The sequence below is a fragment of the Geotrypetes seraphini genome, chromosome 1 (assembly GCF_902459505.1).
Source record: "Geotrypetes seraphini chromosome 1, aGeoSer1.1, whole genome shotgun sequence".
In the NCBI taxonomy this organism is placed as follows: Eukaryota; Metazoa; Chordata; class Amphibia; order Gymnophiona; family Dermophiidae; genus Geotrypetes; species Geotrypetes seraphini.
In genome coordinates this window covers 192,325,074-192,348,865 of record NC_047084.1, presented here as the reverse complement: position 1 = coordinate 192,348,865, position 23,792 = coordinate 192,325,074, and the positions used below count along the sequence as shown (strand labels likewise).

The 23,792-nt window shown below is 42.3% G+C and overlaps 1 protein-coding gene across 5 annotated transcripts in view; it reads right to left on the bottom strand.

Annotated features, from left to right (window-relative positions):
• Positions 1 to 23,792, bottom strand: part of TENM3 (teneurin transmembrane protein 3) — a 2,583,516-nt gene that overhangs the window by 461,692 nt on the left and 2,098,032 nt on the right. For all 5 annotated transcript variants that reach the window (XM_033942956.1, XM_033942961.1, XM_033942964.1 and 2 more), the window contains one exon: positions 6,601 to 6,838. In XM_033942956.1, the coding sequence (XP_033798847.1) occupies positions 6,601 to 6,838 (238 nt within the window). The remainder of the gene's footprint in view (positions 1 to 6,600; positions 6,839 to 23,792) is intronic.

Below are 23,792 nucleotides of genomic sequence, written 5' to 3'. Positions count from 1 at the left end.
CATGCCTTTCAGCATTATAGAAATGATAAATACTAGTAGTAGTAGTAGTAGTGGTATAGTACGTAGTGATGAATATCTGAATCAGGGCAGTCGTTGGCAGCACTGTCTAAATAGTGGTGATATTAAGCCTGCTAACCAGATAAAGTGTGGACAGCTTTTTTGCTTTCCTAACTTTTGTCCAGGCTGCTATCTGGTTAGCAGACTGAATATCATTGTTAAACAGTTAAATGTGAGGACTGCCATCTATCCACTAGAGAGTTGCATGAAGACAGAAATTCTACCCATCCCCGCCTGTCCCTGCCAGGATCCTCTCCGTCCCCACCAGGATCCTCTCTGTCCCCATCCATCTCCGCAAGGAATTACCTCCATCCCCACCCATCCCCATAAAAAGCTGCAATTACTTTTGACAGGATCATCAATTCCACAGTTTCTTTTGTGTTTACGCTGCTGTTTTCCTTGTGGAATCTCTTTGGTGGAACCCTTTTTTTGTTTTCTGTTTAGGTAATTAACTTATAAACTCCCTCTTTTACTAAGGCTGACGTGTCCATTTTATTATATGGACGAACCCTGCTTCCAAAGCCTTCCATCCCCGTGGGAGTCCTGTTGGCTAGAGGGGAGTCCCCGTGGGAGTCCTGTGGCTTAGGGGGGATTCCCGTGGGACCCCTGCGGGACCCGCGGGATTCCTGCGATCGCCGTTCCCGAGCAGACCTCTACTCTCCACCCACAGACTTTTCCAGCATTATCTGGAGGCTCTTTGGAGAGGACAGGATAGAAACCTAATTAAATAAATACATAAATATATGCAGGAGTTTGATCTGTATAATGTTACAGGTGGACTTCAAGAAACTGCCCTTTCAGCGCAAGCATTTTGATCCCCATTTTGGTGTTGTCCTTTCACCATCGCATCAATTAAGACGACCCTGGCACTTTCGCTGGCAGAATGAAAGTATTTGCAGCCATTCCCCCACTGAATTTTAGCAATTTGCTGCAATTTGTCCTGGCAGTGAAATCGAAAGTATTTGCTACCATTGCTTCTTACCAAACTACGACATGCTGCCTAAGAAATAATAATAATAATATTATTATTATTATTATTATGTTGCTGCAGGTTTCAGAGGTTTCTCCTAGATCCCCATGCTCTCCCTCTTCTATCTCAGTGTTCAATACCCAACCTCCTCTCTAGCATTTGCCCCTTGCTTTCACCCCCCCAGAAGGCTCAACTTTCCTCAGCTCTCCAAACCCAGTAGCAACCTCAACTTTCCCAGCCCATTCCTTCCGCTATTACCTGCCTTAGACCTCAATCTCTACCTTCCCTCATTGAATTCTGCTCATCTCTTAAGACATCCTCTTTTCTTCCACTGGCTTCCTTCCCTCTCTCCCATTTCCTTAGGGTCCCCAGTTCTCCACTCCACAACGTTCCTCCTTAATTAAAGTATATCTTTCCTCTAGTGCTAGATTAATACCCTCCAGGTTCTCCACACACTTAAAACTTTAGTGGCCTTCCACAGAAGAGCTAGGGCTGTGTAGGCTATAGGCCAATATATAGGGCCTGATTCTCTAAAGGACGTCGATATCAGCAGCCAGTGACAGCGTGTTAATCATGCAATGGCATCCTATAGAGAATTGCATCTACTTTTACTAAGAGATGCTTTAAATGTAGGCCAGCATTTACAAGCCTATATTTAAGGCGTCTGTCTCATGCCTACAGAAGTGCATAGAGACGCTTACGGCTGCCCAAGGCCACTTCTGGTGGAGACCATGCCACGCCTTGAGCAGCCATAAGTGTCCCTTCGTGTCTCCATAGGTACACAACATACACCTACAATGTAGGTGTACTTCCCCACCTGCATTTAAAAAAAAAAAGGTGAATCCTGATTGGCTGTGAGACGGCAGTAGGACACTTACTTCCGCCTAATAATGTGTATGTAAAGAAATATATACCATGCATCAGCCATCAGGAACCAGGGATTTCAAAAGAAGACATAGGCATTAAGAGAACGTATGGATCAATGAACCACACCATAATATACAGCCTAGGGACACAGTCAACTTATGGGGCCAGGAAGCCTGAGACTTGAGGACTTTTCATCACATGCTAAACATGCCTATTCAGCAATCTGGCACAGCCCTCCTCCCTTAGGACACCTTTCTTTTCTTCCATTAAGATAGGTGCCTGTGTCATTAAAAAATATACCCAATTCAGGTGTGTACTCACACTTCAACCTAGGAAGCTAATTGTACAGTAGAATATCTATATTTAGGTACTTAAAGGGCACCTACTTTCATTTCTACAATGCTAGCATAAAGGTAAAATATGTGCCTATGATTTAGGCTTGAGCTTTCTACCCCAGCACTAGAGTCTAAACTTAAGAAACACACTTGGAAATTTTAGAATTCCATATTTCACATAAATAAGAATGCACTTTGTTAAGACACCACTTGTGCATACCTCCACCTTCAAACTAAATTCCATCAATTTAGGTAAATTTTTATAGAATTGCATGCAGCTAGAATATTGCCATTTATTCACATATGTACACATATAAGCACATAAGCAATGCCTCTGCCGGGTCAGACCTGAGGTCCATCGTGCCCAGCAGTCCGCTCACGCGGCGGCCCAACAGGTCCAGAACCTGCGTAATAATCCTCTATCTATACCCCTCTATCCCCTTTTCCAACAGGAAATTGTCCAATCCTTTCTTAAACCCCAGTACCGTACTCTGCCCTATTACATCCTCTGGAAGCGCATTCCAGGTGTCCACCACCCGCTGAGTAAAGAAAAACTTCCTAGCATTTGTTTTGAATCTATCCCCTTCCAATTTTTCCGAATGCCCTCTTGTTCTTTTATGTTTTGAAAGTTTGAAGAATCTGTCCCTCTCCACTCTCTCTGTGCCCTTCATGATCTTGTAGGTCTCTATCATGTCTCCTCTGAGTCTCCGCTTTTCCAGGGAGAAGAGCTCCAGCTTCTCCAATCTTTCAGTGTATGAAAGGTTTTCCATGCCCTTAATCATTCGTGTCGCTCTCCTCTGGACCCTCTCAAGTATTGCCATATCCTTCTTAAGATGCGGTGACCAATACTGAACACAGTACTCCAGGTGCGGGCGCACCATTGCCCGATACAACGGCAGGATGACTTCTTTCGTTCTGGTCGTAATACCATTTTTACACATATACAAGTGTACACATATACAAGTGTATATGCCAATCCTCTGATCATTTATGGTGTACTTGACATCCACTTTATAGAATTAATCCTTATGCGCATAGAATTGGAGAAGTGGCCTAATGTTTAGTGCAGTAGATTAACATCCTGTGGAACTGGGTCCAGTTCTCACTGCAGCTCCTTGTGACCCTGGGCAAGTCACCTAAACCTCCATTGCCCCAGATACAAAACTTTAGATTGTGACTGGAATGGGACAATGCATTGTGGCTGTTTCATCACGGGATGTTTCAGCGCACCTGCAATGAAATGGCTATGATGAATCATCTCTTTCTGATAGGAGTGCTTCAGGGAGAGGTGCAAGATTGAATTGTCCCCTTGAATTAAGGCCTGAATAAGCCGCTTTAAGGAGGGGTGATGAACTGAATCAGAGGAGCAGAATGGAAAAATTATTGATGATCGGCCCTTTCTGTAAGTAAAAAAAACAAAAAATAAAAGCTGTGGCAACTTCACAGACAGGGAGGAGGGGGAGGGTATAATTTTTTTGGGGGGAGGGGCATTGCCCCCCCCCAATACTGAATCAAACTTGACTTGATTCATCACAGCCAGTTCATCGCGCTGAAATGGCCATGATGGACTCACTACTATGAATCAGCCTAGACCCCTAGAGTCAGAGAACGTACTTGCATATAACATTTATATCTTAGTAGTGCTATAGAAATAATTATTATTAATAACTATAATTGTACGCAATTAGGGGCTGATTCTCTATAGGACACTGGTCTCAGTGGCCACCTAAGAAACGGCTGAGAATTGTGTACCGGCGTCCTCTACAGATCACGTTTGTCTTAAAAAAACAGAAACTTACTCCCCGATTCTCTAACCAGCACCAGTTACAGAATTGTACCTCAAATGTTAAAAGTAGACGTGACTGGTTGAGCTGATCGCAGCAAGGGAATCTCCGATCAGCTGAGCCGGAGGACTCCCCGAACTGCTGTCTGAGCTGATCAGGGGGAAAATACCCCTGCCGTGATTAGCTGAGTTGGCTGTGGCAGGGGTTTCCCCAACAAGTACCCCCAAAATTGCCAGGAGGGATGTCTACTCTTTCCTGTTGCTGACCCTCCCAAACAGCTGTCATCCAAGAATGGCAAGAGACTTGACAACTCCCTCCTGCCGCCAGCCCCTTCGATCCCCTGAACCCCCTACATTGAAGACTGGCATGAGGGATGCCCACTCCCTCCTGCCAACACCCCTCAGAACCCCAACACTCCCATGAAACCCCCAAACCCTACACTCGTTGGACTGGCAGGAGGGATGCCCACCCCATCCTGCCCCCAGACACCCCTCCTAACCTCAAGACCCCCCTTCCAACACCTCACCAAACCTTCAGACCCCCCATCCCGGCATATACCCAAACCTCCACCCCACAACCCTAAGTCCATTCCAACATCCAGTACTTTTGTCGAAGAAAGGTTGGCCGGAGGGATGCTTACTTCCTCTGGCCAGCAGGCTGTTCTATTCAAAATGGTGGGCCTTCCATTTCCCAGTGCATCCTGGGATGCATTTGGGAGGGGCCTAGTGTGCTGATTGGCTCAGATGATTAAAGTCGCTCCCATAGGAGAGGCCTTAGGTATCTGGCCAATTGGAGTCTTAGGCCATGCCCACTGCATCCCTGTACTGTGAAGGAGGCCTAAGGCCCTGATTGGCCCAGGTGACTAAGGCCCCTCCTATGGGAGGGGGTTTAGGCATCTGAGCCAATCAGAGCCTTAAGACCCTCCCCAGTGCATCCTGAGATGCACCGGGAAGGGGAAGGTTCACAATTTTGAAGAGGCAGGCCTGTCAGCTGAAGAGAATAAGTATCCCTCCAGCCGGCCTTTATTTGACAAAGATATGGGGGTATCTGGGTGGGCTTAGGGGTGCAGGGTGGGAGTCTTGAGGTTTGGGGAGGTTTCAGCAGTCTGGGGTGTGCCAGAGGTTCCAGGGGAGTGTTGACAGAAGGGAGTGGGTATCCCTCCTACCAGTCTTCAACGGGGAGGTTTGGGGGAAGGAAGGAACAGGCGGAAGGAGGGAGTGGGCATCCTCCTGCCATTAGCTCTAATGGTCCAAAGTTTCCCAAGCAAGAAGTAACATCTTTTGACTAAAGAATTGATTTGAACCTCAAATGATAAATCATGTTATAAATGTACCCCCAAGATTTTAATAGTTTGACGAATAGGATATGATGTCCCATTCAAATCTAATGTATTCTCCTTAAGCTTATTAGATGGAGGTGTTAGAAATAGTTTGGTTTTATCAGGGTTAAGTTTTAACTTGAAGTCTTTCATTGAGGACTCTATTGAGTGGAAGACTGAAGATATGAATTGTAAAGTGTTTATAGTTATGCAGATGATATTAAAATTGTTATATTGGACTCTGAATTTTCAACAGAGTTTAATTCTGAAAAAAGATAGTCTAGTTTCCAGTGAGGTTAAATAAAGATTAAAAAGTGTATGAGAACGAGGGGAACCCGGAGGCACCACACTTGGATTTTTCCATTTTACTAAATACTGCTCTTCAAATCGTATTTGATATGTACAGCATTTCAGAAAACCTCTAAACCAATTCAAAACCTGCCCCGATATTCCCATTGCGTCAAGAAATCCAAGCAAAATTTCATGATTGGCAAGATCAAATGCACTACTTAAATCTATTTGCATGATCAAAGCACTCATACCTACACTGATTTGCACAATCAAAGTAGTTTACTATACATGGGGCAATGAAACATTGAAATATAGAAACATGATGGCAGATAAAAGGACATATGGCCCATCTAGTCTGCCCATCCGCACTAACCATTCTAACTTTCTCTCTCCTAGAGATCCCACATGCCTATCCCAGGCCCTTTTGAAATCAGACACAGTCTCTGTCTCCACCACCTCTTCCAGGAGACTGCTCCATGCACCTACCACCCTTTCTGTAAAAAAGTATTTCCTTAGATTACTCCGGAGCCTATTACCTCTTAACTTCATCCTATGCCCTCTCATTGCAGAGTTTCCTTGACTCATGCGCATTTACATCACGCAGGTATTTAAACGTCTCTATCATATCTCCCCTCTCCCACCTTTCCTCCAAAGTATACAGATTGAGATCTTTAAGTCTGTCCCCATACGCCTCATAAAAAAGACCACACACCATTTCAGTAGCCTTCCTCTGGACTGACTCCATCCTTTTTATATCTTTTTGAAGGCGTGGCCTCCAGAATTGTACACAATATTCTAAATGAGGTCTCACCAAAGTCTTAAGTGATTTGCCCAGAATCATAAGGAGCTGCAGTGGGAATCAAACTCACAACCTCAGGATGCTGCTCTAGTCACTAGGCCACTTCTCCTCTCCACAGTATATCACTCTTTCAAGCTTGCATAGGAGTGGTGAAATGAATGGTTTATGAAAAATGTTACCTGCTCTCCAGTGGCACATTACTGCCAAGGACCCAGCTGTCCTGCAGCTGGACGGACTCGGGTGTGGTTTGCAGCTCGGCGGGCAAAGCAGCCGGCGGGGCCGGACTCTGATTCCTCCTACTCGTTAGCGAGTTGCGGTTGAGAGATGTGACGGAGGGATGATGCTGTGCAGAATGTTGCTTGAGAGAAGGTGGCAAAGGTTGCAAGGTTGACTGACCTTGGCTGTTTGGAGGTTGCTCTAAACGAGAGAAAGAGAACAAATGCCTGTTTATTTTCTGTGCTTGCCAACATTCAACTTCATATGATTACGTTCACGTGTTATTCTATTAGTGGACCTTTGTGATATTCTGCAGGCATGAGTTTACCCTTGACGTGCAAACTTGTAATTAATATAGAACAGATGGTAAAAGTCATTCTCAGTTTTAATTAGGTTGTTGTTGGTTTGTTTTTCTTTTTCTTTCACATTTGGTTTACAGTAACACCTATAGAAAACAGCATTTGACAGATCCCTAAAGTGCCTTTACATTTTACCCTTTTATTTTTAACCCTGAAATTAAACGGGCAGACTCAACAGAACACAAAGGAATTTAAAATGCATATAATCCCTGTAATTATTTAATGGAGTTTTTCAAAAGCCTTATGTAACTGCAATACATTATTACAAGCCTGGTAATAAACAGCAGTAGACTACTCCAGTTTAGTGCATTTCAAATAAGGCAGATCTGCTCTATGATCTGCTAATAGATACTAAGTATTCTTTAGCAGAAGGTCACTCTGTGAAAGCAGATGTTGCTTCATGGATATTTAACAGACTGCTTCGCATCTGATTGCAACGTCAGAAGGCCCATATACCTAATGACCGTTACATCCATTAGTACACAGAAAGACCAGATTTTCCAATTTCACACCACTGTATTCGGTATAACTACGTTTTAACACAAGTCATAGGCAATGACAGTGATCACAGATTAATAAATAAAAATAAAGCAATAGGCAGAAAATAAGGCAATACCTTCTATTTGGACTAAATATATTCTTCTGCTAGATTCTGGAAGCCAAAGCCCCTTCTTCAGGTCAGGACAGTAGCTATCTGACGGTTCATAGACAGTAACGCGGAAGACAAAGGCGCGCGCCAACAACTGAGCGCAAGAAGGAGGCGCGCGCCGAAGAAAAAGACTGTTTTTAGGGGCTGTGACGGGGGATTTTGTTGGGGCACCCCCCCCCCACTTTACTTAATACATATCGCGGCGGCGTTGTGGGGGGTTTGGGGGGTTGAAACCCCCCACATTTGAGTGAAAATGTAACTTTTTCCCTAAAAACAGGGAAAAAGTTAAGTTTTCAGTAAAATGTGGGGGGTTACAACCAGTGTTCCCTCTAAGCGGGCGGGTGTTGTGAGCAAACTTTTTTCACCGTGAGCCAAAAATATCGGGCGCCAGCAAGTTATGAGCCAACTCGCCCGATTCTCCTCTCGCCGCCCTGCCATCTGCCGTACGCCTCTTCCGATCGTGCGCTGTGACGAGAAACGTGTGCGCTGCGATGTAATATTTTGTGCGCCAGCGCACGCCAGCGCAGCTTAGCGGGAACACTGGTTCAAATGGTTTTATTTATTTCCCCAAATTTATTTTTGTTATACGCATTGAAAATATTTGATATTGCGTTTAAATCAAAATCTCAATAAACTTGAAACGAGTGCCCGTGAGATTGTGGGAGGGTTAAATACTCAAAACTTAGAAGTTTTTGCTACGCCAGCTTTCTGGTATCTTTACATACAGTGGCGTACCTAGCATATGTAACATCCGGGGCCCATCATTTTTTGGCACCCCCCCCCATCTGTAAGAAAAACATGATTTTTAGTAACAAACCACACGTCACACATGAGTACCTAGGAAAAGGCAGCATCTTACATATTGCAGTGAGCAGTACATCAATACACCCATTGTAAAACTAAACAAGCCAGACCAGCACAGATCAATCCTACACCGTCAATCCTAACAGAAAACCATGTCTTTCGAACACACAGAACACAGAAAACACCTTCGCCTAGTAAGGAATATGTAATCACAAACTAACCCCTCCCTCTTTTACAAAACTGTAGTGTGGATTTTAGCTACGGAGGTAACAGCTCTGATGCTCATAAAATTCTGAGCATCAGAGCTGCTACCACCAAGGCTGGTGCTAAAAACGCTTCACAGTTTTGTAAAAGGGGGGATAAAATAAAAATACATAGACAAAGGTTAAATTGAACCAGCAAGAAGCTGGACTCTGCATACAATGCTTCACAGAAACAGTGACACATGTCTCCTAAAGCAATAAATAAATAGAAATTTTTTTCTACCTTTGTCTTCTGTGGTTTCTCCTTTCCTCATCTTCTTGTAACTCTCTTCCTTCCATCCACTGTCTGCCGTCTCTCTTCCCCTATATGGCATCTTCTCTCCTTCTATGCCCCTTCCAGAAACTGTATGCCTCCCCCTTCCATCTCTCCTTTCACCCCATTGGTCTGGCATCTCTCTCCTCGCCTTCCCTCTCCCACACCTCTCCTCATAGTCTGGTATCTCCCCTTCCCTGATTCTCTGGCATCTCTCTCCTTTCCTTTTCTTCCATCTTTCGCTCCCCCTCCATGCTCTCACATCTCCCCCTTCCTTTTCCCTTAGACTGGCATACCTTCCTCCTACGCTCCAAGCCCTGGCATCTCCTTTAATTCCCTCCCTCATCTTCCTTCTCCCTCCAGCTGGGTACCGCAACACTCTTCCCTGCAGCTCTGCACTTCCCCACAATTGCCATGCTTCGGTTCCTCTTCTTCCTTCCTTCCTCCCCCCCCCCCCCGCGGGACCCTGCGGCACCATCAACTCTTACTCCCTCTAATGTCGGCCCTGCAGCTCCAGACTTCCTCGCACCTTCTCCCCTCCCCCTTTGGATCGCTATTATTTTAAATGTTATAGCCGCGGAGCTGTATCCATCAGTGGAGATGTCTAACCTCGGCCTGCCCCGGAACTCTTACTGCAACAGTGACTTCCTGTTCCTGCCTAGACGGGCGTCTGCTGCAGTAAGAGTTCCGGGGCAGGCCGAGGTTAGACATCTCCACTGATGGATACAGCTCCGCGGCTATAACATTTAAAATAATAGCGATCCAAAGGGGGAGGGGAGAAGGTGCGAGGAAGTCTGGAGCTGCAGGGCCGACATTAGAGGGAGTAAGAGTTGATGGTGCCGCAGGGTCCCGCGGGGGGGGGGGGGGGGGGGGAAGGAAGGAAGAAGAGGAACCGAAGCATGGCAATTGTGGGGAAGTGCAATCCCCCCAATGCGTCCCCTTACCTTACCGACGCGTGTGTGCGCTGTGAAGAGAAACTTTGCGCTGCGATGTAATATTTTGTGCGCGAGCGCAGGCCAACGCAGCTTAGCGGGAACACTGGTTACAACCCCCCAAACCCTCCACAACGCCCCCACAATGCTGCGCGATCTGTATTAAGTAAAGTGGGGGGGTTTCCCCACCCCCCATCGTAGCCCCTAAAAACAGTCTTTTTCTTTGGCGCGCGCCTCCGCGCTGCGCTCAGTTGTCTGCTCGCGCCTTTGTCCCGGCGCGCTTTTGACCTGACACCCTATCTGACCTGTGGAAAGAAGTTTTGGCTTCTGAATGCTAATAATAATAATAATTAAAAAAAAAAAAATCAAGTTGATCTAATTTTAAAAGTATCACTTTATTTTCCAGTTTTTGCTTATACTGTGTTATTATTTATTAATCTTTAAAGTAGACTAACACAGCTACTGCACTGCTTTTGATCACCAAGTCATATGAGGGAAACAGTTTGTGAAAAAAGCATTACCTTTTTCCTAGCTATCCTCAACCACCCAGTCACATAAAGCTGTATTAACATTTTAGCAAACTTTTCTGGTTTTGTTACAATGCATCCTTTTCTTGTCCTAGAGTTCAAGATGTGAGATGCTCAAGGCTGAGGAAGGGCTAACAATGGTTCTGTTAAGCAGGTAATTATCCCTTTGAAAGTTCCTGCGTTTGGTTACTTTGAAGGGTCAGTTCAGAACCGGTATTTCAGGTTTATGTTTTTCCTATATAATGAGGGGTGGGAGACTGAAGCCTCAATCTAGTAAGAAGCATATTTTTGGGAGGACTTTTGTTCAGTAGATAGTGTAGCTGATAAGGCCATATGGAGATATTTCTTTGGGTTTCGAGATACATGAATGCTTCTTAATATTTATACAATAGTGTTTCTCCAACTATTCCTTCAGTATCTCCTAGCCAGTTTGGTTTTCGGTATATGTGGCGGCAGTGGTTAAAGCTACAGCCTCAGCACCCTGGGGTTGTGGGTTCAAACCCCGCGCTGCTCCTTGTGACCCTGGGCAAGCCACTTAATCCCCCATTGCCCCAGGTACGTTAGATAGATTGTGAGCCCACCGGGACAGAGAGGGAAAATGCTTGAGTACCTGATTGTAAAAAACCGCTTAGATAACCTTGATAGGCGGTATATAAAATCCTAATAAACTTGAAACTTGAAAAATGCTTGAGTACCTGAATAAATTAATGTAAACCGTTCTGAGCTCCCCTGGGAGAACGGTATAGAAAATTGAATAAATAAATAAAATAAAAATATTCATAAGAGGTTTGCATATACTACCGTCATTGTGTACAAATCTGTCTTAAGCATATTCAGGATGGATGTCTTGAAGCACAAACAACTGGTGAATAGCCTGAGCAGCACTGCTGTGTCATTTACTCTCTCTTCTCCCTTAAATTCTGACACTATTTCTTTTTCCACCAGGCATGAAAGATTTATACGTTCACCTGTAATTTTTCCCAATAGACCCCCATGGAGTTGGGCCATATAAGCACTTTCACAGATACCGTCCTGACGAATGTATAGACAAGTGCATTTGATGCCTTTCCCTTTCCTTACAGGGCGGTCAGATGAGACTGAGAGTCCTGCAGGATGCAATGCACAGGGAGGTACATAAGGAGCCAAATTATTACTTATAATGACTGGGGTTGCCATTCAACAAATTACATATAATTGGAAAAATTGGAGTAGATTAAATTATAATTTCTGGTGGAATTCCTTATGTCATGTTTATAAAATGGAAAGATTTATTGCAATACAGCGCGGTTTTTTTTCAGGAAATTTCAGAATGTGTGGGAGGCATTTACAAAGTATTGTACCGATTAGATGACATTTTATTTTATTTTTTTTCCCCCTTAAATTTACAAGTTTGATTGTGAGGGGGTGAGGGGAGGGTAAATTTATTGTTACATATTGTACAAGGTATTGGATTATATGATAAGAAAGGGTGGGAAGGGTGGGAGATCAGAACATATTATTATCATTGATGATCATTAAGTGTTATATTTATTGTTAATTTGTTTGGATATATTGTTACACTTATTGTAAATTTGAAAATGAATAAAGAATTAAAAAAAAAAAAAAAAAATACTTAGGAGCCAGTTGATTGGGTTCTGCATTAGTTTAATAGACCTGTACTAACCAGAGACTGTGTAGTACTCAATTTCTTTAAAATCAGTGCTGGCACAGGAGGTGATAAAGGAACACTGGCAGTAGCCTGCAAGCGAGGAGGGAAAGGGTTTGGGGAATGCTGGATGCAGGGTAGGGGCAGGGAAGATTAGCGGGAGCACAGAGGGAAAGGGAAGATGCTGGACATGGGAAGAGGGATGTAGAAAGGGAAAGTAGAGATGCTGGTCTTGAGAGAGGGGCAGAAAGATATAGAAGGGGAGATACTTGCAACCAGAATGATACAGGAAGGAGAAGGGGGACAGGAAAGAGAGATGCTGAAACTACAGAGGATAAGGGATAAGGCGTTGACCTTCTCCTGGAGTGACATACAGCTGAAGGTTTACCTAGGGCAGGGGTAGGCAATTCCGGTCCTCAAGAGCCGGATCAGGTCAGGTTTTCAGGATATCCACAATAAATATGCATGAGATAGATTTGCATCTCAAGGACGCAGTGCATGCAAATCCATCTCATACATATTCATTGTGGATATCCTGAAAAACTGACCTGGCTCCGGATCTCGAGGACCAAAATTGCCTACCCCTGCCCTAGGGCATCCAATATCTTTGGGCAGACCATGACTCTTTGTCTCAATCCTTTTCAGTCCTGCTTGAGACACTTCCCATGCTTCTGAGCTTCTTTCCAATTCCTCCACAATTCTTCCCTGCTTTTCATCCCCATGTTCCTCCAGATCCATCTTACCCTTGCCTCACATCTTCTAGAAATTCTCCTCTTCTTTCTTTCTCCCTCTCTAGATATTTGTCCCTTCACTCTTTCCAATCCTCTTCCTATGAATTTGACACTGGGAGCTTAAGTTGTTCATAGCTTCACAATTACCTGCTCTTACAATGCCCACCTGCCTCCCTCTCTGTGTGCACCCCACCAGAAACAATGGAAGCATTTAATTGAAAATTTTCTCTTGCTGCCATGGTATCCATGGGATCAGCCCCACAGAAAAAGAAATGACATCCAAACAGATACTTCTCCTGCTAGCTATTGGGTGAATAGATGGGGGAGAGAGGTAGGCAAGAGGGAGAATGAAACATATTGAGGAACAGGATTAGAAGCAGATAGATTGGCTCTATATCAAGTTTAAAGTTTAATATAAATTTGATATACTGCCTATCAGTCTTCTAAGCAGTTTGTACATAATAAAAATAGTAAAATAGGGTAACAAGTTTATTACAGGACCTACTGGAATGATAGGATTAAGGCAAAGAAGTACATTATAAAATAGGAAAGCGAGCCATATAGTGGAAATGTCTCAAACTAGAGTGACATGCCATTTGTCTAGGTGGTGTATGCCAGCCTATAACAACAGAAGGGGATGGAAGGGGAGAACCCTATTAAAGGATTAGTTGTAGCAAAACATTTGAGAAAGAAAAGCACATTCATGTATATCTCATACAAAAATAGACTAAGGGAATTCAAGGAAGTTACAGTAAAAGTACAGAATTGTGTATGCCTTTCACCGATATAGAAATGATATAGTAGCAGTAGCAGTAAGTAGTTACAAAGAGACTTCTTATATGCTTAGAAAAAACTATTGGTTTGCTGTAGAGATCTATCCATTGTCAACACCATGGGATGACATCACCAAACTTTGTGGCTAATTCATCTTGTCTGTCAACAAATTTCAGATAATGGAAAGGTCATGCTGACTTGGATGTGAATAATTTTCTGAAGAGGGAGTTTTATGATCAATATAAGGGACTCAGGCCCAGATTCTCAAAAATAAAATCAGCATTTAGCACAGTCGCTAAACTGGTTTCCGACGGTTTACCCTGCATGCATTTTAGCAGCAGATTATCAAAACGGCTTATGTGGTCTTTGGCGAGCTTTCTAGCAGTTTCTGACACTGCCATGCAAATGGGCTCTTCAGTATTCAAACGAGCACCCCGGTGGGTTCTTAAACATAGCCAAGACATTCTCCAAGAGCGACATCGGCTTTTGGCGACAAAAATCAGCGACTGGTCCGGGAGTGCCCGTACAGTGACAGCACTGTGAAAAACACAGCTCTGGCATGTGTTTTGAAAAAAAGAAAAATCCCAAATTGAAGTTCAGCAGGAGAGATGCTCTCTCTCTCCTGCCATGTCACCACCAATCAACACTCCCACCAACTCCCCTCAGCAGCAGGAGAGTTGTCCATGCTCTCCCGCCCCACCCCCAACTCCCCTCCAGAAACAGCAGGGGAATGATGCCATACTTGCTGGTGTTGTCCTCCAGATTGATTCATATGTGGTGCTTTCTTCCAGCCCATGGAATCTTTTGCTTGAATGGACCCCAGGCATATGCTAGTACTCTCATACTGACCATGACTCTTCCCCCGCCACTCAGTCCATATCTTAGCATACCCCGAAAAGAAGATATGTAGTGTGATATGCTAATAAGAACATAAGAATTTGCTTCTGCTGGGTCAGACCAGAGGTCCATCGCGCCCAGCAGTCCGCTCTGTGACCTGTAAGTGATCCTTTATATCCTTCAATCCCTTTTATCCTTCCTTATCTATATCCTTCTAACTGTACCCTTTCTTTATCCTATATCTTCCCTATCTATATCCTTCAATAACTTTTTCTTTCAAGAATTTATCCAATTTCTCTTTGAAATCCTGAAAAGTACTCTGTCCTATCACACCCTCTGGAAGTGCATTCCAGGTATCCACCACCCTCTGAGTGAAGAAGTACTTCCTAGCATTGGTTCTAAACCTGTCCCCTTTTAGTTTCTCCGTGCCCTCTTGTTCTAGTAGTTCCCCATAGGCTGAAGAATCTGTCCCTCTCCACATTCTCAATGCCCTTCATGATCTTATATGTCTCTATCATGTCTCCTCTGAGTCTCCGCTTCTCCAGGGAGAAGAGCCCCAGTTTCTCTAGTATGAAAGGTTTTCCATACCCTTTATCATACGTGTAGCTCTTCTCTGGACCCTCTCAAGTATCGGCCTATCCTTCTTCAGGTACGGCGACCATTACTGGACACAGTACTCCAGATGCGGGCGCACCATCACTCGATACAGCGGCAGGATAACTTCCTTCGTTCTGGTTGTAATACCCTTCTTGATAATACCCAACATTCTGCTTGCTTTCCTTGAGGCCGCTGCGCATTGTGTAGTTGGCTTCATTGTGGTGTCCACTAGCACTCCCAAGTCCTTTTCAAGGTTACTTTCCCCCAGTACTAACCCCCCCATTTTGTAGCTGAACCTAGGGTTCTTTTTCCCTACATGCATGACCTTATATTTCTTCACATTGAAGCTCATCTCCCATTTATTTGCCCGCTCCTCCAGCTTGTTTATGTTCCTTTGTAATTCTTCGTGTTCCTCTACTGTTCTAACCCTACTACAGAGTTTAGTGTCATCCGCAAATTTTATAACTTCACACTTCGTCCCTGTTTTTAGGTCATTAATAAATACATTGAACATCAGCGGTCCGAGTACTGACCCCTGCGGAACACCGCTCGTGACCTCTCTCCAGTCTGAGTAGAGGCCCTTCACTCCCACCCTCTGAAGTGATATTGAGACTCAATACAATACAAACATTCTTGTATTTCACAATCACCATTGCAGTTCTATGCGGACTACACTTATAAAGAGACTTACAGTATGTATTATATATAAATAATTACACAGTCAAATATTTCTTAAACTTGAATTAGATGGGGAAGCTCATCTTAAACATGCTTAATTGAAGATGATAGGGGATATAAATTGTTTTGTAGTAAAGTTAGAATTATATGATTTTTTTTTGTTGTTGAGGGTGTTCTGGAAAATAATATGATTTTATACTTCCTTGGAAACTAAGATATGCGTAGAATAGTCTCCCGGTAGAGGAGGTAGAGACAAAGACAGTGTTTTGAATTCAAGAAAGTATGAGACAGGCATGTGGGATCTCTTGGTGAGAGAGGGAGATAGTGAATGTTGTGGATGGGCAGACAGGAAGGGCCATTTGGACTTTCTCTGCCTTCATGTTTCTATGTTTCTAATCATCCTACTTTCAATATCTACGCCATGAAATAGAGAGAGACTATGGTTGTGAATGCAATAATCTGCTGTTTTCTTGAGTTAATAGAGTTGGATGAATTCCCAAATGTAATGGCAGAGAGCCACTGTTAATGAAAGAAGCAGATGAAACCATATTAGTCTGGGCCAATAAGGTTCTACTTGAATAACATGCACTTTGTCTCAAACTACTTTTCTGGAGGACTTGAGAAAAGAGAGGAAAACGTGGAAGAGCACAGAAGAGCCCTTGCTGCTCCCGATATGGAAAGGCATCATTGTGTCAGGCATTTGACTACTGGCCTCCTGGAGCAGACAACAGGGTATTTAAGAACCTAAAAACTTAACCACCATACTGTGTCAGACCATCTAGCCCAGGATCCTGTTTCCAACAGTGGCCTATCCAGGTCACAAGTACCTGGCAGAATCCCAAAAGTAGCAAGATGCTGTCCTACCTAACCCCAGGGACAAGCAGTGTCTTTCCCCATGTATTTCTTAATAGTGGACTATAGACTTTTCTAAATACAGATATGCCTCATCCTCCAGCAACGAGTTCCAAAGTTTAACAATTTATTGAATTAAAAAAAAAAAAAATTCCTCTTATTTGCTTCAAAAGTATTACCATATAATGTTCATTGAGCATCTCCTAGTGTTTGTACTTTATGAAAAAGAGTTAAAATAATTGATTCAGATTTACTCAGGATTTTGTAGACCTCTGTCATATACCCCCAGCCATCTCTTTTCAAGTTAGAGTCCTAACCTCTTCAGCCTTTCTTCATTTAAGAGGAGAAGTTCCATCCCCTTAAACATTTTGGTCATTATTCTTTGAACCTTTACTAATTCTGCTATATCTATTTTGAAATGTGGTAACCAGAATTGCACACAATACTCAAGATGAGGTCACATCTTGGAGCAATACACTAGCATTATAATATTTTTAGTCTTATTTCCTTTCCCTTCCCTGATAATTCCTAGCATTCTGTTTGATTTTATGGCTGTTGCCTCAAACTAGGTGTTCACAATGACACCTAGGATTATTATTTCCAATGTGCATCTCTCTGCATTTATCCTCAAATTTCATCTGCCATTTGGATGCCCAGTCTTCAAATTTCCTAAGGTCTTACTGCAATTTTTTATTTATTTATTTTTTTTTTTTACAGTCCTCATGTGTTTTGACAACTTTGAATAGTTTTGTGTCATTTGCTAATTTAATCACCTCTCTCATTGTTCCCATTTTCAAATAATTTATAAATATGTTAAATAGCACCAGTCCTAGTACAGATCTCTGGGGCACTCCACTATTAACCTTATTCTTTGTTTTCTAGCCATTAACCTGTTCCTAATAGAGAACACGGCTATTGAAGGGGTCCCCCAAGTTTGGAACAGAGATTGAGTGATGGACTTGTCTAAGGCTATTCATGCAGGTTGAGAGAATGACTGAGGGAGTCTGCAAAATTATTGCTATTTCCTGGAATGCAAGGGGCTTGAAGGTTGGTCTGAATAGATACAGTAAATTTCCATATTATCATCACTTCTTGACAGATAAGGAGTGAGCCTGACCCCATCTTGTTTGTTAACCCTTGTTTGTTATAGTAAAATATGGTAGCCTGATTTCCACTTGTAAAGAAGCCATTTCTTAAAAGATCTCATTGCATTGAAAATAACATATCTCAACAATGTTGAAGTGAAGACTTCTCTCTCTAGTGGACCAAGATCCTTGACTGCAAAAATTAGAGGAGGTTAAAGCAGCTGGGACTAAAAGGGACAACTTTCCTGTAGGAGCAAAAAGGGCATTCAGGGAGGATAAGGCCCTAGCAGAGAGACTGAATTAATTTTTTTGCTTCTGTCTTTATGGAAGAAGATATGAGAGATCTATCTGAACCGGAAATGGTTTTCAAGGGTCATGATGCGGAGGAAATGAAAGAACTTGGAAGACATACTGAGCCAAATCAACAAGTGAGTGATAAATCACATGGTCTGGATGGTGTACATTCCAGGACATTAATTTTTCATTCTTATGTCTTCCCTTAGATACTTTATAGATTTCTGTGCTTAATCTTATACTCTAATACAGTGATTCCCAACCCTGTCCTGGAGGAACACCAGGCCAATCGGGTTTTCAGGCTAGCCCTAATGAATATGCATGAGAGAGATTTGCATATGATGGAAGTGATAGGCATGCAAATTTGCTTCATGCATATTCATTAGGGCTAGCCTGAAAACCCAATTGGCCTGGTGCTCCTCCAGGACAGGGTTGGGAACCACTGCTCTAATACACACTATGGCACTTTTTCTTCTCGGCCTTTTTTGGGCACAATTTTTCCTCTCATGTCTCTTGTCGATGTTTCAAGCCTCTGTATATATATAGCATGATCACACTTGGCTCATTTGCTTTATCTTGCAGTCGAGTATAGACACTAATATGCATGCTCCAGATTGTCATCACAGTCACTTCTTATCTAATCTTTCTATCTTTGTACCTTTTCATCTTTCTCTATCATTATTCATCATTATCTCTTCCTTTTAGGATCCCTGAGGAAGGCGTGTTCACCGAAACACGGATCGTATAGGGTCCGTTTGGATTTTTATCACAATATTTTTTAGCATTGTACTTTTTTAATTGAATTTTTATGATTTTATATGTCAGTGTTTAATAAATTATCTCCAGAACATCTGTATCCACAGTTTTTGTTTTCATCGGTGGATTGTTTTCACTGTGGATCATCGGGTCTCCCCATTTTTCTTTATTGAAATAAATCAAAAATGAAATTGCTAATATGCTGTTAATGATCTCTAACCTTTCTCTAAAATTGTTCATAGTATACGAAGATTGGAGGGAGGCCAATGTTATTCCAGTTTTTAAAATGGGTTCCAGGGATGATCTCAGATATTACAGACCAGTAAGCTTGACTTCAGTGTCAGACAAAATAGTAGACACTTTTATAAAAAAAATAAAATTACAGAACATGTAGATAAAGATGGTTTAATGCGACTGAGTCAGCATGGGTTCAGCCATGAGAGGTCTTGCCTTACCAATTTGCTTTATTTATTTCAAGGTATAAATAAAGATATAGATAAAGGTGAGACAGCTGACATAGTGTTATCTAAATTTTCAGAAAGCTTTCAACAAAGTTCCTCATTAGAGACTCCTAAGAAAATTAAAGCGTCATAGGAGATAATGTTCTGTTGTATATAAGGAATTGGTTATTGGACAGAAAAACAGAGTATAAGGTTAAATGGCCATTTTTCTCAATGGAAAAGGGTAAATAGTGGAGTGCCACAAGGATCTGTACTGGGACTGCTGCTATTTAACATATTTATAAATGTTCTGGAAATTGGAACAAGTGAAGTAATTAAATTTGCAGATGACTCATAGTTGTCAAAACAGATGAGGTTTATGAAAAATTGCACAAAGACCTTAGGAAATTTTAATACTGAGCATCAAAATGGCAGATGAAATTTAATGTGGACAAATGCAAAGTGAAACATATCAGGAAGAATAATCCAAATAATAAAGTAATATCTTATGCTAGGATCCACCTTAGGAGCCAGCACCCATGAAAAAGATATAAGGGACATTGTAGATACTACACTGAAATCTTCTGCCCAGTATGCAGCTGCAGGAAAAAAAGGAAACAGGATGCTAGGAATTATTAGGAAAGGGATGATAAATAAGACCAATAATATTATAATGCCTCTGTATCCTTCATGATGCAGTTCTGGCCGCCATAAAAAAGATATAGCAGAATTAGAAAAGGTCCAAAGAAGAGCAGCCAAAATGATAAAGGGGATGGAATGTCTCTCATATGAGGAAAGACTAAGGAAGTTGGGGCTCTTCAGCTTAGAAAAGAGATGGCTGAAGGGGTATATGATTGAGGTCTACAACATCCTGAGTGGTGTGGAATGGCTAAAAGTGAATCATAAGAACATAAGAATAGCCTTACTGGGTCCTAGCCAAAACCCAAGGAGTAGCAACATTCCATGCTATCGATTTAGGGCAAGCAGTGGCTTCCCCCATGTCTTTCTCAATAACAGATTATGGACGTTTCTTCCTCCAGGAACTTTTTTCAAAACCTTTCTTAAAACCAGCTTATCCGCTCTTACCACAAACTCTGGCAATGCGTTCCAGAGCTTAACTCTTCTCTGAGTGTAAAAAAAATTTCCTCCTATTGGTTTTAAAAGTATTTCTCTGTAACTTCGAGTCCCCTCATCTTTGTACAAAACCCAGGATCTACTCAATGAAATTAGATGGAAATACTTTTAAAAACCAATAGGAGGAAACATTTTTTTACTCAAAAATAGTTAAGCTCTGAAACTCGTTGCCAGAGGTTGTGGTTTACAGTGGTTAGCATAGCTAGGTTTAAGAAAGATTTGGACATGCTCCTGGAGGAAAAGTCCATAGTCTGCTATTGAGACAGATATGGGGAAAACTACTGCTTGCCCTGGGATCTGTAGCCTGGAATGTTGCTATTTGGATTTCTGTCAGGTACAGTGAAATGGCTTGGCTACTTTTGGTCATACGAACAACACGGATCACTTCAACAAATATCCAACCCACAAAAATCACATCATCAGAAAAAGGTGGTTTTTTTTGTTAGGATAATAGATAAATTATTCAGATCACTATTTTTGCACATATAGGGCCTGTTTTACAAAGTTGCGTTAGCAGCTGCAGCGCGGTAACGGCCATGAAGCCCATAGAGATTTAAAGGGCTTCGGGGCTGTTGCCAGGCAGCAGCCGCTAGCGCGGCTTTATAAAACAGGTCCATAGTGTCACAATCTCTATATGTCTAAATAACAGCATCCCAACCTCTCATATCACCTTTCCGAAGTAAAAAAAATAAACTAGGAGGATGAAGTATCATACAGGGGCCTCAGGCTCAGTGTATAGAAGCTCTTATAAAATATTTGTTATTTCAGGTCCTCATTCTGAATTAATGCAATGCCATATAATCATCAACTTCAGACACGTGTGTTGAACTTAGGGGTTGAACTTGTAAGTTTCATGGCTCCATGTCATTTCCTTCTTGGTTGAGTTGAGAGTATTTCAGCACCCCCTTGTAGAGCCACAAGAGAGAAAACAACTACAGATTCTCAGCTCCCACAGATACCTGAAGCATGCGAGTTTGAGTATCTTGCATTCCTTTTCCGTATTTTTAAAAATAGATTTCTGCCTGAAAAGAGAGGAGTAGTGACACATCTGAACAGCCAAGTGGAGAGAAGGAGACTATGGGCTCCTTTTACTAAGCTGCGCTATGGTTTTAGTGCACGCTGAATTGCCATGCGCCCTAGATGCTAATGCCACCATTGAGCTGGCGTGCGTTAGTTCTTGGCGCGTAGCATGGGAAGCAGCGCGCGCTAATCTGCAGCGCGCGCTAAAAACGCTACCGTAGCTTAGTAAAAGGAGCCCTAAGTGGCAGGGCAAGGAGTCACTATTAGTGCTTGGGGTTTCCCGAGTTGGAGAACAGCACCACAGACAAATCTGTATGGAGGACATCATCAGCAAAAGTGCCTCCATCGCCCCTGCTCATCAATGAAGAAATATGTTCATCTGTAAATGAAGGAAAAGAGGAGATACAATTGCAAAAAGGGAAATTTAATTTTAAGGAAAAACTTAATGACTGTTGTATTTTTCAGAGAAAATACAACAATTTTATGAGCATAAGGCATGTTAATGAATGATACAAGTGATATATAGCATCCTTGAGTAACATTAGTTGCTATAGACAACCAGAAAGAGGATGAACGTAAACTAATTATTTGCTGCAGTCTGTTTAGAATGACAATTAAAAATTATGTTGAAGATATTACAACTAATGATATGCTGTCTTTCCATCGGTCTTTAAAAATTAAACTTTATACTAGTTTTGCATGTGTGTTAATTTACATAGTCAATATTAAAGAAAGGTAAAAATCCTTTTGAATTATTTTACTAGTGGAAATGGTTGTGACCTCCATGGTGGTCTGGCACAGGCATTGAGGGTGATGATAGGAACAAATTTGAAAACCTGAGTAAAAACATTCGGAGATCTGACAGACAAGAAAAAGACAGCTGGGAGATAAATGAATGCTTTTCCATTCATGGCTCTGACCCTGTATCTTACTCACTCTTGCCATTTTGTATAAGGAATAGGAACAATGGCATGAAACATGGCACTGTTATGCTTGGCTCTGTGTGGCTCTTAGAAGTTTGACTAACGAATACAAGATAGCCAGAAAAGCCATTTTAGAGAATCAGTATTGATTTGAATGTACATTCAGAGAGTGTTGTTTGAGATCTCTAGCCCATGAGACAGTTTCTCAATGAAACCTGTAGTGTCGGGTGTCTTAATGAAACCCATGGTACTGGGCACTTCTGAAGTAGGTGGTATACAATAGTACCATTGCAAAGCGGACTATTCAACATGTGTTTACGGTTGTAATTTTTATATTTAAATATTTATATTCTGCCTATCAAAATTCTAGGTGGATCACAAAAATACATTCATTCATAAGAACATAAGAATAGCCTTACTGGGTCAGACCGATGATCCATCAAGCCCAGTAGCCCGTTCTCACGATAGCCAATCCAGGTCACTAGTACCTGGCCAAAATCCAAGGAATAGCAATATTCCATGCTACCGATCCAGGGCAAGCAGTGGCTTCCCCCATGTCTTTCTCAATAACAGACTATGGACTTTTCCTCCAGGAACTTATCCAAACCTTTCTTAAAACCAGCTACACTACCCACTCTTACCACAACATCTGGCAACGTGTTCCAGAGCTTAACTATTCCTCCTTTTGGTTTTAAAAGTATTTCCCTGTAACTTCATCAAGTGTCCCCTAGTCTTTGTAATTTTTAACGGAGTGAAAAATCGATCCACTTGTACCCGTTCTACTCCACTCAGGATTTTGTAGACTTCAGTCATATCTCCCCTCAGCCATCTCTTTTCCAAGCTGAAGAGCCTTAACTGTTTTAGTTTTTCCTCATATGAGAGGAGTTCCATCTCCTTTATCATCTTGGTTGCTCTTCTTTGAACCTTTTCTAGCATCACTATATCTTTCTTGAGATAAGGAGACCAGAATTGAACACAATACTACAGATGAGGTAGGACACCTATTCGGACAACACAAACACGCTCAGCATCCAATAGTCCATAGTCTGCTATTAAGAATAGCCTTACTGGGTCAGACCAATGGTCCATCAAGCCCAGTAGCCCGTTCTCACGGTGGCCAATCCAGGTCAATAGTACCTGGCCAAAACCCAAGGAGTAGCAACATTCCATGCTACCGATCCAGAGCAAGCAGTGGCTTTCCCCATGTCTTAATACCAGACTGTGTACTTTTCCTCCAGGAATTTATCTAAACCTTTCTTAAAAATCAGTTACTCTATCCACTTTTATAAGAAACTGCAAAGATTGGAAGTGGGATAGGTAGCATGGAATGTTGCTACTATTTGGGCCTCTACCAGGTACTTGTAACCTGGATTGGCCCTTGTTGGAAGCGGGATACTGGACTAGATGGACTATTGGCCAGACCCAGTATGGCTATTCTTATGTTCAATTTTTTACACAATGATTTACACCAACTGAAACCATAGTGACATAGTAAATGACCGCAGATAAAGTCCTGAATGATCCATCCAGTCTGCCCGTTAGTTATACCCATTAAAAATACATGATTAAATTAACTTGTCTCTTCTTCTGGGTCATAGACTG